At 34.7% G+C, this 14,534-nt stretch overlaps 1 protein-coding gene and 1 pseudogene across 1 annotated transcript in view; both read right to left on the reverse strand.

Moving 5' to 3' along the window:
* Nucleotides 1–2,026: 2,026 nt before the first annotated feature.
* On the reverse strand, nt 2,027–2,140 carry LOC132222988 (U2 spliceosomal RNA; annotated as a pseudogene).
* A 4,739-nt stretch (nt 2,141–6,879) lies between these two features.
* LRRC9 (leucine rich repeat containing 9) overlaps nt 6,880–14,534 on the reverse strand; it is an 86,167-nt gene continuing 78,512 nt past the window's right edge. Inside the window, exons 30-32 of the mRNA XM_059694735.1 lie at nt 10,620–10,761; nt 7,863–8,031; nt 6,880–6,993 (exon numbers count right to left, since the gene is read on the reverse strand). Coding sequence (XP_059550718.1) covers nt 6,936–6,993; nt 7,863–8,031; nt 10,620–10,761 — 369 coding nt within the window. The 3' untranslated portion in view covers nt 6,880–6,935. The remainder of the gene's footprint in view (nt 6,994–7,862; nt 8,032–10,619; nt 10,762–14,534) is intronic.

The following is a 14,534-nucleotide window of genomic DNA, read 5'->3' on the forward strand; positions in this document are numbered from 1 at the left end:
TTTTGAGAGTTAACAATGGCACAGTCTGTTAATATTAACATGTTTGGGTTTTAGTTTATTTAGTTTCTATGTGTAGAGGTTTTAGATATATTTCTATACAAATATACCTCTATTCAAAGCATAATATAACAATATAATGTGCCAAAACCGGTTTGGCTCAGTGGATAGAGCGTCGGCCTGCGGACTGAAAGGTCCCAGGTTCGATTCCGGTCAAGGGCATGTACCTGGGTTGCGGGCACATCCCCAGTGGGAGATGTGCAGGAGGCAGCTGATCGATGTTTCTCTCTCATCGATGTTTCTAACTCTCTATCTCTCTCCCTTCCTCTCTGTAAAAAATCAATAAAATATATTTAAAAAAAAAAACAATATAATGATGCTTCCATTCACTGTACATGAAAATATTAGAACTTTGATCTAACTTGAAAAATTATTTCAGTATCTCAGTAGTTGAAAGAACATACACACATAAAATAAGCCAGAAGACAAAAGCACAAATCAGGGACCTTGGCCATAATCAACTTCCAATGTTAGATCCTCAATTCAGGACACATTCTACATTCTTTTCTTTAGCTACAGTTTTTTCTAAAATTGTAAATCATGTACAACTATCAGCCTGAGGCACTATATAAATAATTGAAAACAAATTAATTTATTCTACTGCTAAAACAGGAAAGTATATCAATGCATTTAATAAAAGTTTCCCCCAAATCTAGAAAACAAGTCTTCTGATTGACTTCCAGGTAATTAAAAACATTAAGCCAATCAGTCATCTCAAGGTATCCTATTCTGTGAGTTATATGTGTTATCCAGGTTAATTTTCAAGTTTTTGTAATTGTACACCTGCAACTTTGCCGCTAACTCTAAATTACCCTTTTTTGTTATTGGAGGACAGGAAGTTTGACATACACAGTGCACTGACTGAGATAGACTACAATATTAAATTATCATAGTTATATATGAGACCTATATATTGTATTTTTACTTCCATGTATTGTGTTTGTATAGCTAGTATGTATATATGAAATTCACAGATGTACACTATGTTGTTGCTTAAAAACTCTAATGGTGGCACTTTAAAGACTATTTTATTATTAATAAGGGCTTAATATCTAAAACTGAACAGAGTCCTTCACAAGATAAATTAACCAGGGAAATATGCCAATTTTGACTTCATTTCCATCCTATTGAATGGCTGCATTCATTCCCTTTAAATTTAAAGCTCTTCATTCTACGGTTCCTCAACACTCTATATAGAATTACAGCTTGCTTTTCACCTATCTTTTAACAGTTTAACAGAGATGGCTGGAACAAGTCCATTGTTCCAATTGTATGTAGCTTAAAAAGCTCTGCAGTATTTTACTCTTTTCATTGTATCTGGCTTCCTTGAGTGCTCTGCTCATTGCATTTTACTTGTACTCTCTCTGTTTTCTAAATCCATTTATGCCTATTCTTTCTGAGACACTTGTTTGTCTGGGAGCTCAAATTGACTTCTCCCCATTCTATTTCCTTAACTAAAAATGCACCATTAAGGTTGATTGAACTCTTTTAAAGCACTTCATAAAAAATGAAAGGCCATAAGAAAGTAGGCTACCATTGTTTGTAAATACCTGTTTTCAGCCAAATTGATAGTAATAAGAAATAATTGGAAACTTTAAAATGTTATTGATATATTTTTTACAGATTAGTCTTTTTTTGTTGTTCTTGAGAAACATACTTGTAAAACATTCAGGGGAAAGGTGGGTTGAGGAGCGGCATTGTGTTGTAATTAAAGACGGAACAAATAGAGCCAAACTACTAAAATTATCTGAAACATTTTCTAAAAAATACAATGTTTTACTATAAGCATGATATACAGATCTATACCTTTTAAACCACATGACCTTATTTTTTTTCTAATTAAGATATAGATACTGTTATTTAAAAATAAATATAACCATAAATGGTTTATATAACCATAAACCATAATTGGTTTACAAAAATAGTTAGGTCATCACTAACCTTTTCTCTTATTTGTAATGTTTAATAATGGAACTCTGCTGGTATAAAAGATTTTTAAGCAAATTGGAAGTTAATTAGAATTATATTAAACTGATAAGAACAGATACTACACTTGATCTTAGCCAAAAGGCCGAGAAGCGATTATTAGAATTATATTAAAAATCAGATGTAAATGTAGAATATTATTTGTAAAAGTATTGCACATTAATTTTTATTTTAATGTTTGATCAAAATGTCATTAATTTAAATAAGTTACCAAACTATATTATCCCAATGGACTTTTATTCAGGGCATATAGAAATACGTTTATTTTTAATTATACAGTATAAGGAAAAATCTATTCTAATTTTTAAATTAGCATTTCAGAATCACAGGTATTTTATATGGAAAATAATGATGTTAATGAATTGGCTTTTTGTTTTACCTAAAAGAGCATATAGTTAAGGTAAGGCCTAATAAATAGGACATAAATGATAAATAATTTTATTTCAGGTAATTAACAGTTTCAAAGCTACTTCTTTTTAAGTTCCTTTGAATGTAGCATTTTCAGGTTACAGCATTTCATGTTTTTGCCAAAAAGTCATTCATTTTATTTTAATTAGAAGGAAAAATAATTATCAAAATAAAATTTTAAAATAAAAATGCACAAATTAGATCTGAGAAATATCTTTACAGTAGTCTACAAAACAATTTTATTCACAAATGAAAAAAAGGAGTAAGAATAGAATAGTATAATTCATATATTTATAAGATAAAAATTGTAGAAATAAAATGTTACTAATAAAATAACTGTGTGCTTCTGGCTGTCATCAAACTAAATTTGCAATTCGGTATAAGTTTTCTTTAAAAATATTTCAATAATGGAGAAAAGTGCAGAGAGGAACAGGGAAGGTAATTAAGCACTACAGCATGAGTAACAGTAAGATCTAATGTTTTAAAACATTAAACACTTCTCATAATGTATGATACTTATGAATAAGCAGTGAAATGCCATGTTAATTAAATATAAGGATTATTTTAAAACTAGTCATGAGTGCCTGCAAGCACACACAAAAATCTGTTCACAAACATAGTTGATTTTGTATCGTCAGAGAAATACAGAACTATAAAAATAGAAGTAAGTATAGTTCTTATTGCACAATTAATTATAGTCCATCTTCATATACTAAAATCAAAAGATTACTCTGGCATCATCTATATTCAATTCAGCATAGTAAACACCTAATCTGTAGTTAAAGTGCCCTAATTTTTTAGCTTTCCATGTTGTTTATGGAATTGTCCTTGAATTTAGAACAAGTCATATAATCATGTATATAATCATGCAAAACAAATCTATCAAATTATTTGCTGGGAATAAAATACTAATTTTACTGTAGAAAATTTACCTAAATACACCAGAAGAAAGTGAATAGTTTACAGTTTTTACATACACTAGGACTCTACAACAGTTGCTTAATGGCACATTAGTAAGAATCAAATGTCAATTTACTAGTAGTAACTGAAAGCCAATGAATTTAGAGTTGAAAAAAATCTAGGATTTGGTGTGATATCTGCTCTTTTACTTTTAAAGCCAATCCTATATAATAAAAGGCTAATATGCAAATTGTCCCCTTGACCAGGAGTTCGGGAGTTTGACCAGGGGGCGGGGTTGGCCACCAACCACCTGTGGCCCGATTGGGGGTGGGGCTAGCTGGACCCCACCTGTGTGCGAATTCATGCACTGGGCCTCTAGTCTATATATATATAAACCCTAATATGCCAATGGACCGAACGGCAGAACAACCGAACAACCAGTCGCTACGACATGCGATGACTACCAGGGGCATGCGTGGAACATGGCAGGCATCGGCAGCAGGTGGCAGAGTGTGGAACATGGTGGTCATTGGCTGTGGCAGGATGGTGGAGCAGGTGAGTGGGGGCGCCAGACCAAGGTGGGGTGCCAGTCACTGTCATCAGGGCGAGCCTCTGTTGGTTACTGGAAATTCTTCGCTCCCGTGCACCATGGTCCTGCCAGGTGCTCGCACCCATTGCTGGTGCTGGAGTTGATGCTAGCACCCACTGCCAGTGCCCGGCGCTGGCCCCAATCACTCTCTAGGTGCCATCAGTGGGTGCAAGTGGCGGCTGCCGGCCCTGATTGCCTCTCAGGGCTTCTCCACCTCCCCCTGCTCCTAAGGGGTGATAGGGACCAGCAGCTGCCTCTCACACCCGCTGATGGCGCCAGTCCCAATATCTCTGCACCATCAGAGGGTGCGAGCGGGGCCTTCGCTGTCAGTGTGTGGGAGCAGCAGGAGCGGGGCTGCTGGCAGAGAGAGGACCAGGGCCACAGTGGGAGGTGCTGAGTGGGGGTGCAGAGGATGGGCCAAGTTACATTCAAGGTGCATACATTCGTGCACTGGGCCCCTAGTTTATCTATAAATAAAGGCATTTCATATCTACTTCATATGGTTGTTATTGGGATAAACCATGTTAAAACATGGACTAGTGGTTTGTAGATTTAAAGTACTACCTGTCTGTTTTGTTGCAATGAGTTGTGAAGTGTGTTATAAATAATTTATAACTATAACTTAAAATTTTAGTCTGTGACTTACTTAGACAATTTAGAGCAAATCTAAAGTCACTCCTACAAAAGCATCCCTCATATTCAAGTACATTTTTATTTGTTTTATTGAATAAGAAAGGGTGAAGTTATAGCTATTGTTTTATGAGGTACACATAACCAATGGCTAAACCTATATAGGCATTCCCAGGGGAGTATGTTGTATATTATGTCAGTATCATCTGCCATCAGAATGACTGTGCTAAATTATGTTAGTAATCACCCCTTATAAATAAATTATTTTATATAAATATTTGTATTAAATTATTCCACATAAATTATTTATTGTATATTTATATTATAATATTTCTAAGATTGCGTTTGTGTCTGTTTTCTGTACTTAGCAATGTTTAAATACATGTTTATTATTACTCTTAGTATGATTATCAAATTATATATGCAAATTTATCTTCAAGGAAAAATTCAGATGTGTTTTAAAATTTATGAAATAAGATATCTCAAAATTTAATAATGTGTACGTAAGAATGAAGTTATATATCTGAAATATATTATAAATAGGAAAAATAGCTAAAAAAATTTGGCAAATGTTAAGTGGATGCTGAATAATGAGTTATTTTTTTCCTGCTTTATACTTTTCTATTCTTGTAAAATTTTCTCCAGTGAAAACATGTTATATTTATTTGTCTTACCCAGATTTTTATTTTAAAAAACACATTTTATTATAAAAGTAGAATGTATTTGGTATTTCATTTATACATTATCATAAAGGAAAAAAAGGCAGATGATGCCCGGTTAGTAACAAATAGTGAACAGCAGACCCTTATCACTACACAGTAATGTAAGCAGTTGTCAAAACTAATGGGCAACAAAGACATCTTCTGGACATCTTAAGAACTGCACAGTTGTTTTTTAAACAAAGAATCTTATTTCTACCTAAGAATAATAGTTTTTTAAAAACCACACATTAAAAAGTGTAAAATCAATTTGTATTAGGTTTGAAATTTTAAATATCACATGATTTAATTACAAACATACAGCCTTTAAAGAAGAAAAGATACAAAGTTGTTGCATACACATTGAAATTCGTTTCCAAAATATCTTTAAAACTCCAGATAAATTAAAAAATACAAATATTTTCGTAAAATTAATTTATTTTCATGTTAAGAACATAAAATAGTATGAAAACTATATGCAATTTTGAACCAATACTTGAAAAATTTAAAGAGAATAGGTCATGAATCATGGAGCTCATTTATATTAAAATCTGACTGGTAATTATAGTCATTAATTAATTTGAAGAACTGTATTTAACAAACAAGCTCATTGAACATCATATTTGTGATATGTGCTAGTACTATGCAATGTGATATTTTAGAAAAATTATTTCCAGTGAAATATAATTATTAAGGGTCCAAATTTTAAATGTCTATTCAGTTTGAACATATGTTCTTTTTAGCCTAAAACTGTTTGTAAAATTATAACACTATAGGCTATTAACAAATTTTGTATATGAAATAGCACTCAGTTATTCTTAGAGCACGAATGACTTGTTGAACTCACAATTAGCCACCTTTAGGAAGAGCTAGCTATTGATGTCCATGTTTGCCTCTAAATAATTCTTAGAGCAAACCCAGTTGAGGATTTTTTTTCTAAGTATAGTCCTAAAAAAACTGATCTGTGATTCAATTGGTGAAACTCAACTTGCTTTAGTAATAATTGTTTGGTAAGAACTGTATGCTTTAGTTTAAGGTAACTCTAAATGAACATATTTTACAAATGAAAGCATGCTTATTTCCTAAAATTATGTTTCTTAGTATCTTCACATGATAGACCACAACGAGATTTTATAACCAAAGGTTTCCAATACCAGGACTAAATATTTGAGCCTTTGGACTTTTATGTCACTTGTATCTTTTTAAATTGTTCTATGATATAATAGTTAATAATTTTTCTAATATAGAAATCTAATCAAATAATTAAGATAACCATAAAGAAAATTTAAGAGAGAGCCAGTGTTGCTCAGTGGTTGTACATCAACCCATGAACTAGAAGGTGATGGTTTGATTCCCTGCCAGGGCACATGCTCAGGGTGTGGGCTGGATCCCCAGTAGGGGGGCGTGCAGGAGGCCGCTGAGCCTTGATTCTCTCTCATTGATGTTTCTATTTCTATCTCCCTCTCCCTTCCTCTCTGAAATCAATAAAAAAATATTTTTAAAAAGTTAGTAAATGAAATTCACTAAGGGTGACAAAGATTACCTTCACATGAAACTGAAGTGCTTTAGTAACATAGGTAACATGATTATCTCCCCCCCCCCCACCCCGACATTATCTGCTAGTTTTTGCACAACTACTAAACAGAAAGAGGTTTCTTGGTGTATGTTCATTTCTCTTTAGGTAGTGCCATTCTATTTGATCTTGGGAAGTGTCTGCCAGGAATTCTGTCAGAAATAAAATATTTGAGTCAAATAATTATGATAAGTTCTTAATGGATCAGCTAACTTAAGATAATTCTGCAGTAAATAATTTCTGTATTTTATATGTGTAAAGTTCAAAAAGATACAAAAGAGAAAATGATCCTAATTTTTGGCTATCTAAAAATTGGGTTATCCTGAGGACTCAATGAGACATGACTGATTACAGCAGGGAAGTCAGTTCAGCAAGAGCCAGGCCTAAGCTAGATCTGCTGCTGAGTAGGTCCCTCTAACAGATCACCTAGAGCTTGGCCACCAAGAGGCTGGTAGACAGGTAACAATTGGAAATCAAGGCAAACAGGTTTTGAGCAGCAGAGTGAGTTCTTAATGAGAAGTAGCAGGCTCTTAGGCATTGAGCTGGCCTCTAGGGCTAGAGCCCAGAAGGGGGAGGGGCAAATAGGAACTATAAGGAGAGATTTGAAGAATTTACAAAATTCTCAGTCTTTGTGATTTCAGAGAGTTGAAATTATTGTTTAAACATAAGTGATCTGCTTTGCATATTCAGTGAGTAGAAGTGACTTGGGAGAGAATACAATTAAAAGTAGTTCCCATGTAATTATTTCAATTTTCCCTCACACAAATACTAGGTGAGCACTCTTCTACCTTGATAGCCATTCTAACTAAGCCTTTTTGAATTATGATGCAAAAATACTGGACTTCAGGAGAGATTTGGTGAATGAGATAAGAAGTCCATGCTATGTCATAGTTTTTCTCAGTTCTCAGAATGAATATGCAATAGCATATAATAATATTTCCTATTTTTATAAATGAGTAGCAGATTAAGAAAGTTTTTTTTTAATGGTGAGAAATTATATTAAAGCACAGAATAGCTTTACCTTCCCTCATCTTGGTTGCTTTGGTACATTTGTGCCGTTGGAGATGCCATATTCTGATGTGATAAAAGAGACGGAGAGAGAGTTATTCCTCTGAGTTGCCGAAAAGCTATTTCTGCATGGATGCTCCGAGGATTATTTGTCAGAATTCCTGCATTCTTGTTTTTTTTTCCTGAAATTAGTAGTTATGAAACAATAGATACATTAAGTAATAAAATAAGTGATAAAAATTTGTCCTTCAGCTGAATGTATGCTACACATATTTCATAATATGAATTAAAATTTTTAATATAGAATTGTAATATATTTTTTAGCACTTAATAATGCTTAACTCTCTGAGCTAGTGAATCAATTTGATCCTTTCTAGCTTTTTTTAAGTTGAATTTATTGGGGTTACATTGTTCCATAAAATATATAGGTTACAAATGTACAGTTCTACAGTATATGATCCGCACATTGCATTATGTGTTCAGCATCCCAAGTCTAGTCTCCTTCCATCACCACTCATCCCGTTTATCCTCTTCAATCTGCCCTCTCTAGGTAATTTTTAAGAATATAAATATCCAGAGCAGTGTACTATAATAGATGTATAGATAAAATGACCATAATTCTCAAAATAAAAACTGATAAAACATTCTATATAATAAAAGGCTAATATGCAAATAGACCAAATGGTGGAACAACCGGACAACCGAACAACTGGTCGCTATGACATGCACTGACCACCAGGGGGCGTACGCAGAACATGGCAGGTGTTGGCCACAGCAGGATGGTGGAGCAGGTGAGTGGGGACATCATACCAAGGTGGGCACCGGTTGCTGTCATTGGGACGAGCCACTGGTGGTTACTGAAAATTCTTTGCTTGCACCTGCTGCCAGTGCTGGCCCCGCTGGCACCCACAGCTGGTGCTGGAGCTGCCACTTGTACCCGCTGCCGGCACCTGGTGCCAATCCCAATCACTCAGTGCCATCAGCAGGTGTGAGCTGGGGCTGCCAGCCTTGATTGCCCCTGAGGACCTCTCCACCTCCCCCTGCCCCTAAGAAGCAGTCAGGGTAGCAGCGGGGACACCATACCAAGGTGGGCACCCACTTGCACCCACTGCTGGTGCTGGCCCAAATCACTATGCACCATCAGCAGGTGTGAGCGGGGCTGGTGCCGTCAGCACGTGGGAGTGGCAGCAGTGGGAGCGGGACTGCTGACAGAGAGGGGACTGGGGGCCATGGCAGGAGGGGCCAGGCAGGGACATGGAGGATGGGCTGAGACCCAGCCCTATGCCCACCGCAGCCTTGCAGCCCAGTTCCTTTCAAGGTGCATGAAATCGTGCACTGGGCCCCTAGTAGAATATAAGAAATCACAGGATCTTTCCAGAAAATCCTAAAAAATAGTTGCACAATGAATCTTGAAGAAAGATATCTGAGAAGGAAGTTATGGAGATGAATCCAGGGTTGAACTAATTCCACATACATTGACTAGAGGCTCAGTGCACAAAATCCATGCACTCGAGGGTGGGGGTCCCCCAGCCCAGCCTGCACCCTCTCGCAGTCAGACATCCTTAGCACTGCCACGGAGGCAGGAGAGACTCCTGCCACCGCTGCTGTGCTTACCAGCCATGAGCCCAGCTTCTGGCTGAGTGGCACGCTCCCTGTGGGAGCACACTGACCATCAGGGGGAAGCTCCTGTATTGAGTATCTGCCCTCTGGCAGTCAGTGCAATCATAGCGATGGATCATTCTGCCATTCGGTCGATTTGCATATTAGCCTTTTATTATATAGGATGACTTTCCTGAAGATGGCATTATCTTGTTAAGGAGCCTAATAATTTGGTACATCCAGTTTTACAGATAGCTCTATTTATTGGATAAAAGCATAAACATTCTGATTATGATTAAAACCTTGAAACCATAAGTATGTAGAAGTATGAAAAATAAATTAAAAATATTATCTTAACAGAGTAAATTATGGTGGGTTTTGAGTTTTCTTGAAAAATAATCACATAGAACAATCTGTTATTCTTAGCAGGCTCTTAGTTCTTTTTACAGTTATTGTGATGTTCAGTTTTATTGTCCAACAGTGGCCTGAGCAATGTGGGATATTAAAAGCAATGGAAGAGATGAGCGCCTCAGAGAAGGAGCAGCTAATCCTACTTTCACCAAATGGTCGTCAGTGAAGATCTGAAATTAGGGGAAAGATCTGATCTAAGCCTGAATTAAAATGTACATAATAGAATGAACTATTTCCATGCCCTGTCCTTGTAGCATACTTTCTCCTTTAGAGCTCTACCTCTTAAAATTCTACACTAGTATTGTCTCCATGAATATTTATGGTTTCAAGGATAAAGTCTGATCTTTCTAAGATATCTTTTAAACCACACAAGTCTTATTATCAATATTTTTAAGCCTCTATTTTCTACTTTCAGCAGGATGTACTAATGAATTGGTATTAATTGTCATTTGCTATAAAATATACAAAATGAAATAAAAACTTTGAAAAAAATGTCAGGAAAGAATTGTGCAAGTATCACAATGTTTGAATTGCAAACAAATGTTTAGTTACAGCGTATTAATAGTTGAGCAGAACCAAAAAATACTACAGACTTCTTTGAAATCAGAATGGCCAGATGAAACATGCAATTTTAAAGTGTAAATTTAAAACATGCAATTTTAAGTAGTCATAGAAATTAAACAGAGTTTTGTTTCAAATGAAGTGGGTTTTGTTATTTTTTTGTTTGTTGAATATTCACTTTGAAACTCTGTCAAAATACCTTCAACTTCAGGAGTTAAAGTGAAGTCAGATCCCAAGTAATGGCTAAATCCACCAGGCAGAATTATATTTGTTATCTTTATGGGAGATTTCACTTGGCCAAATGGTCCACCATCCATAGGAGCGTTGGTAACAGGAATAAACTATGTAATAAAATAAAAACAATTAAGAACCCTCAACTCCAAAACTCAAGTCAATAGGTTTAGTTCTACCACAAGCCCCACTTGATAGTAAAATTTTTTTAGGTTATGACATATATTTGTCTAAACTCAGAGTTAGTTAGAGGCAAAATCTGTTAAACAGTCTTTGGGTCTTTAACCTCCCATAGAACCCTATGTTCTGTCTTTTCAGATGCATTATATTCATCACTAGAATCCAATGTGATGGCACCTTCCCATTTCCAAAAGATCTTCACAAGAAAAATGTAGAATTAAGAACATGAAAATTAAGCCTTTCCCCTTTGTAATGTTCGTTCTTCTTTTCTGAACAGAAATTTCTGGACGGTAGAAGTTATATCTTCTACATCTTCATATCCTCACAGTATCTCATCAGGAGCCTTGCAGTAAATTAGTTTTTCAAAACAAACGAACAAAATGAGGACTAAGAAAAGCATCTTATAACAATCACTTGTAATGATTGTGCTCACTCTCTAAATAGTGTTTACCTTTTAAGTTAGTTGAGGATTAAGAGGCTTTTTAAAGAATTTCAGAATCAGTAAATAGAGGAGGGAGACTCTTGGTTTCCCTAGAAATTTGTGCTTTCTGTGTCTTCATTAAGACTGATCCTGTTTATACTTTTAAAAATGTAAATTCTGAATATATGACAATTTCTTTAGAGACATAGGCTTTTGCATTTGTATAAAATAACTGGTTTTCTTCATATTTCAGTGAGTGTTGTCAAGAATGCAGCTTTGTAATGAACACTAAGACATCAGGGCTTTTACTAAAGCTGGCAAATCCCAAATTCCCTAAACCAATTCTTTTCTGGGGCTCTCTCCCATTACTAATCTAGAATGTTGTCAAATTTTCTTCTGAAACCAAAGCACCAAAAATGTGTTGGTTTAAAGTACAATTTTAGATTTCATTTATTCCTTCTTTATTTGCTGTTTAAAAAGAAAGAACAGCAGCAACTTCAACAAAGAAAAATACAAAGATAACTGATAAACTTCAAAAGTATTTTGTCTCCTAAACAGCTAAAAGAAATAATGGCTCAATTTTGTTCTAGGCATGAAAATAAAAAAAAAATTATTGAATTTTAAAATAGGTTTCTCTAGAACAGTGATGGCGAACCTATGACACGTGTGTCAGAGGTGACACGCGAACTCATTTTTTTGGTTGATTTTTCTTTGTTAAATGGCATTTAAATATATAAAATAAATATCAAAAATATGTCTTTGTTTTACTATGGTTGCAAATATCAAAAAATTTCTATATGTGACACGGCACCAGAGTTAAGTTAGGGTTTTTCAAAATGCTGACACGCCGATCTCAAAAGGTTCGCCATCACTGCTCTAGAATAAAGATGTCAAATATCCCATTTATATTATTAATCGTGTTGATAAATTTTTAAAAATTAAATGTTTACGTATAGAATAAGTTGACATATATAAGAACTTAATTTTTATATATGGCTCTGATTCAAATGGCAAGAATAGGTATCTAGAATCACTCAAGACAACATCATAGCAAAGTAATGGAAAATGAGTTCACTATATGAGAAACAGAGAAGAATAGGCATTAAGCAAACCCTCTAGTGAAATACTCATCATTGACTAAATTTGACTTTATGTAATTTTTCTGCTATCTAAGTCAATTAATAATATATATGAAAATTAATGATCTTTAAAGTTACGCCAAGTGATATCCTTATATGTAATTTAATGAATTTATATGTAATTTTTCAAATTTAATCAACATTACCTTGAAATAGAATTTGTAAATTTTAAAAATATACTTTATTGATTTTTTTTTACAGAGAGAAAGGGAGAGGGATAGAGAGTTAGAAACATCGATGAGAGAGAAACATCAATTTAGCTGCCTCCTGCACACTCCCTACTGGGGATGTGCCCGCAACCAAGCTACATGCCCTTGACCGGAATCGAACCTGGGACCCTTCAGTCCTTAGGCCGACGCTCTATCCACTGAGCCAAACCAGTTAGGGTGAATTTATAAATTTTAATGTAACGATTTTTATAGTTCTCTCACTGGAGCCCTCACATATATGGTGTGGTAGACAGAAAACCCATCCCCCTCAAAAATGTCCACACCCTAATCTCCAAAACCTGTAACTACATTACCTTACATGGTAAAGGGACTTTTCAGTCATAATTAAATTAAGGATTTTGAAATGGGTAGATTATCCTGGTTTATCTAGGTAGGCCCAATACAATTATAAGATTGTATTTAGGCCTTAGATGAGGAAGGCAGGAGGGTCAGAGTGAAAGAAGATGTAATTTAATGATGGAATCAGAGGTCAAAATAATGCCATTGTTGGAAGAGGGCCACGAGCCGAAGTTTGAAAAGACAAAGAATAAATTCTCTCCTAGAGCTTCTAGAGGAATGCAGCCCTGCCAATACTTTTGATTTTAGCTCAGTAAGACTGATTTTTTGGACTTTTGACCTTCAGAACTGTAAGATAAAAAAATTGTGTTGTTTCAAGTCACTAAACCTAAGGTAATTTGTTATCGCAGGAATAGGAAGCCAAAGTTTCCCACTCCTGGAAGCAAGTAGTGACTTGCTCCAGAAATATGAAATAGAGAAAGGGAAAGGAGGCTTAAGTCACTGAATTAAATTTTATTTGATTATTTGTTGAGCTTTGAAAGACTGGAACTTGTGACAATAATTTCAGTAGATGACATTAGATCATTCTCTGTCTTAGATATATCATACAGATTAGTAACTAAGATTTTTTTTCACAAAACATAGTTTTTAGAAAATATTTTTTGAGATATAACCCACAAATAAACCAGTTTCCTTGGCCTAATCTAGGTAATCTTTATTAACATTATACACCTTAAGTCTCACAGGCCTCCATAGCTCCTTTGACCTATAATTGAATCTTCTTGGTTAATTAAGAAAAAGTCAAGGCTAATAAAAATGTCAGGGAATAATTAAGAATTATATATATATAATTATATATATATATAGAATTCATATTTCTCTTTAAGAATTTTAAAGCATAAAATACATGCATTCAGCAATGTTTTGATGAAGGGCCAAGGTCTTCTCTGTAAGCAAGAGTCCCTTGATTGGTATTTTATCTGATTGTTCTTGGATAAATCACACCTAAGGTTTTGCCTACAATGTCTAGTTTTGGTTTCTTTAAAGTAGCAAGAATTAAAGACATCTGGAGAAAATTTGAACACAAGAATCTGTCTAGATTTAAAAAAGAATTTTCCCACGTATTTTATCTGAATCTATGTAATTTTCTCCCATATTTTGCCATTTTCCCCTCCTAACCTAATTTGACATTGTGTGTGTGTGTGTGTGTGTGTGTGTTTGTGTGTGAGAGAGAGCTTTATTGACCTTCCAAAGTATCCTGTTTGGTTTTCATAGAAACAGAGAAATAGTAATTTAAAATTTGCATTTTAGTGTATCTGCTTATTTCAAATAAGAGAACATTAAATTTTGAGAACACACACAACCAACTCTTGAAAAATATATGAATATATTACTGAAAGTTAAAATGGACTGGAGAGGAATATAGCATATTCAGTGTGCTCTGAGATTTAGTTTGTTTTACAGAGGGAATGGAAAGAGTCGGGTAATCTAAGTGAAAGCAACTATAGTAAAGTCATATAGTAAGTCATATCTCTTTCCGCAACATAACTTTTAGAAGTAATCTTCATTTGCTAAGGTCTATGCTCTCTGGCTTTCATTTACATTAAAGGTTCACTTACCTTCTCACTGCCCTTCTC

The sequence above is a fragment of the Myotis daubentonii genome, chromosome 1 (assembly GCF_963259705.1).
Source record: "Myotis daubentonii chromosome 1, mMyoDau2.1, whole genome shotgun sequence".
Classification (NCBI taxonomy): Eukaryota; Metazoa; Chordata; class Mammalia; order Chiroptera; family Vespertilionidae; genus Myotis; species Myotis daubentonii.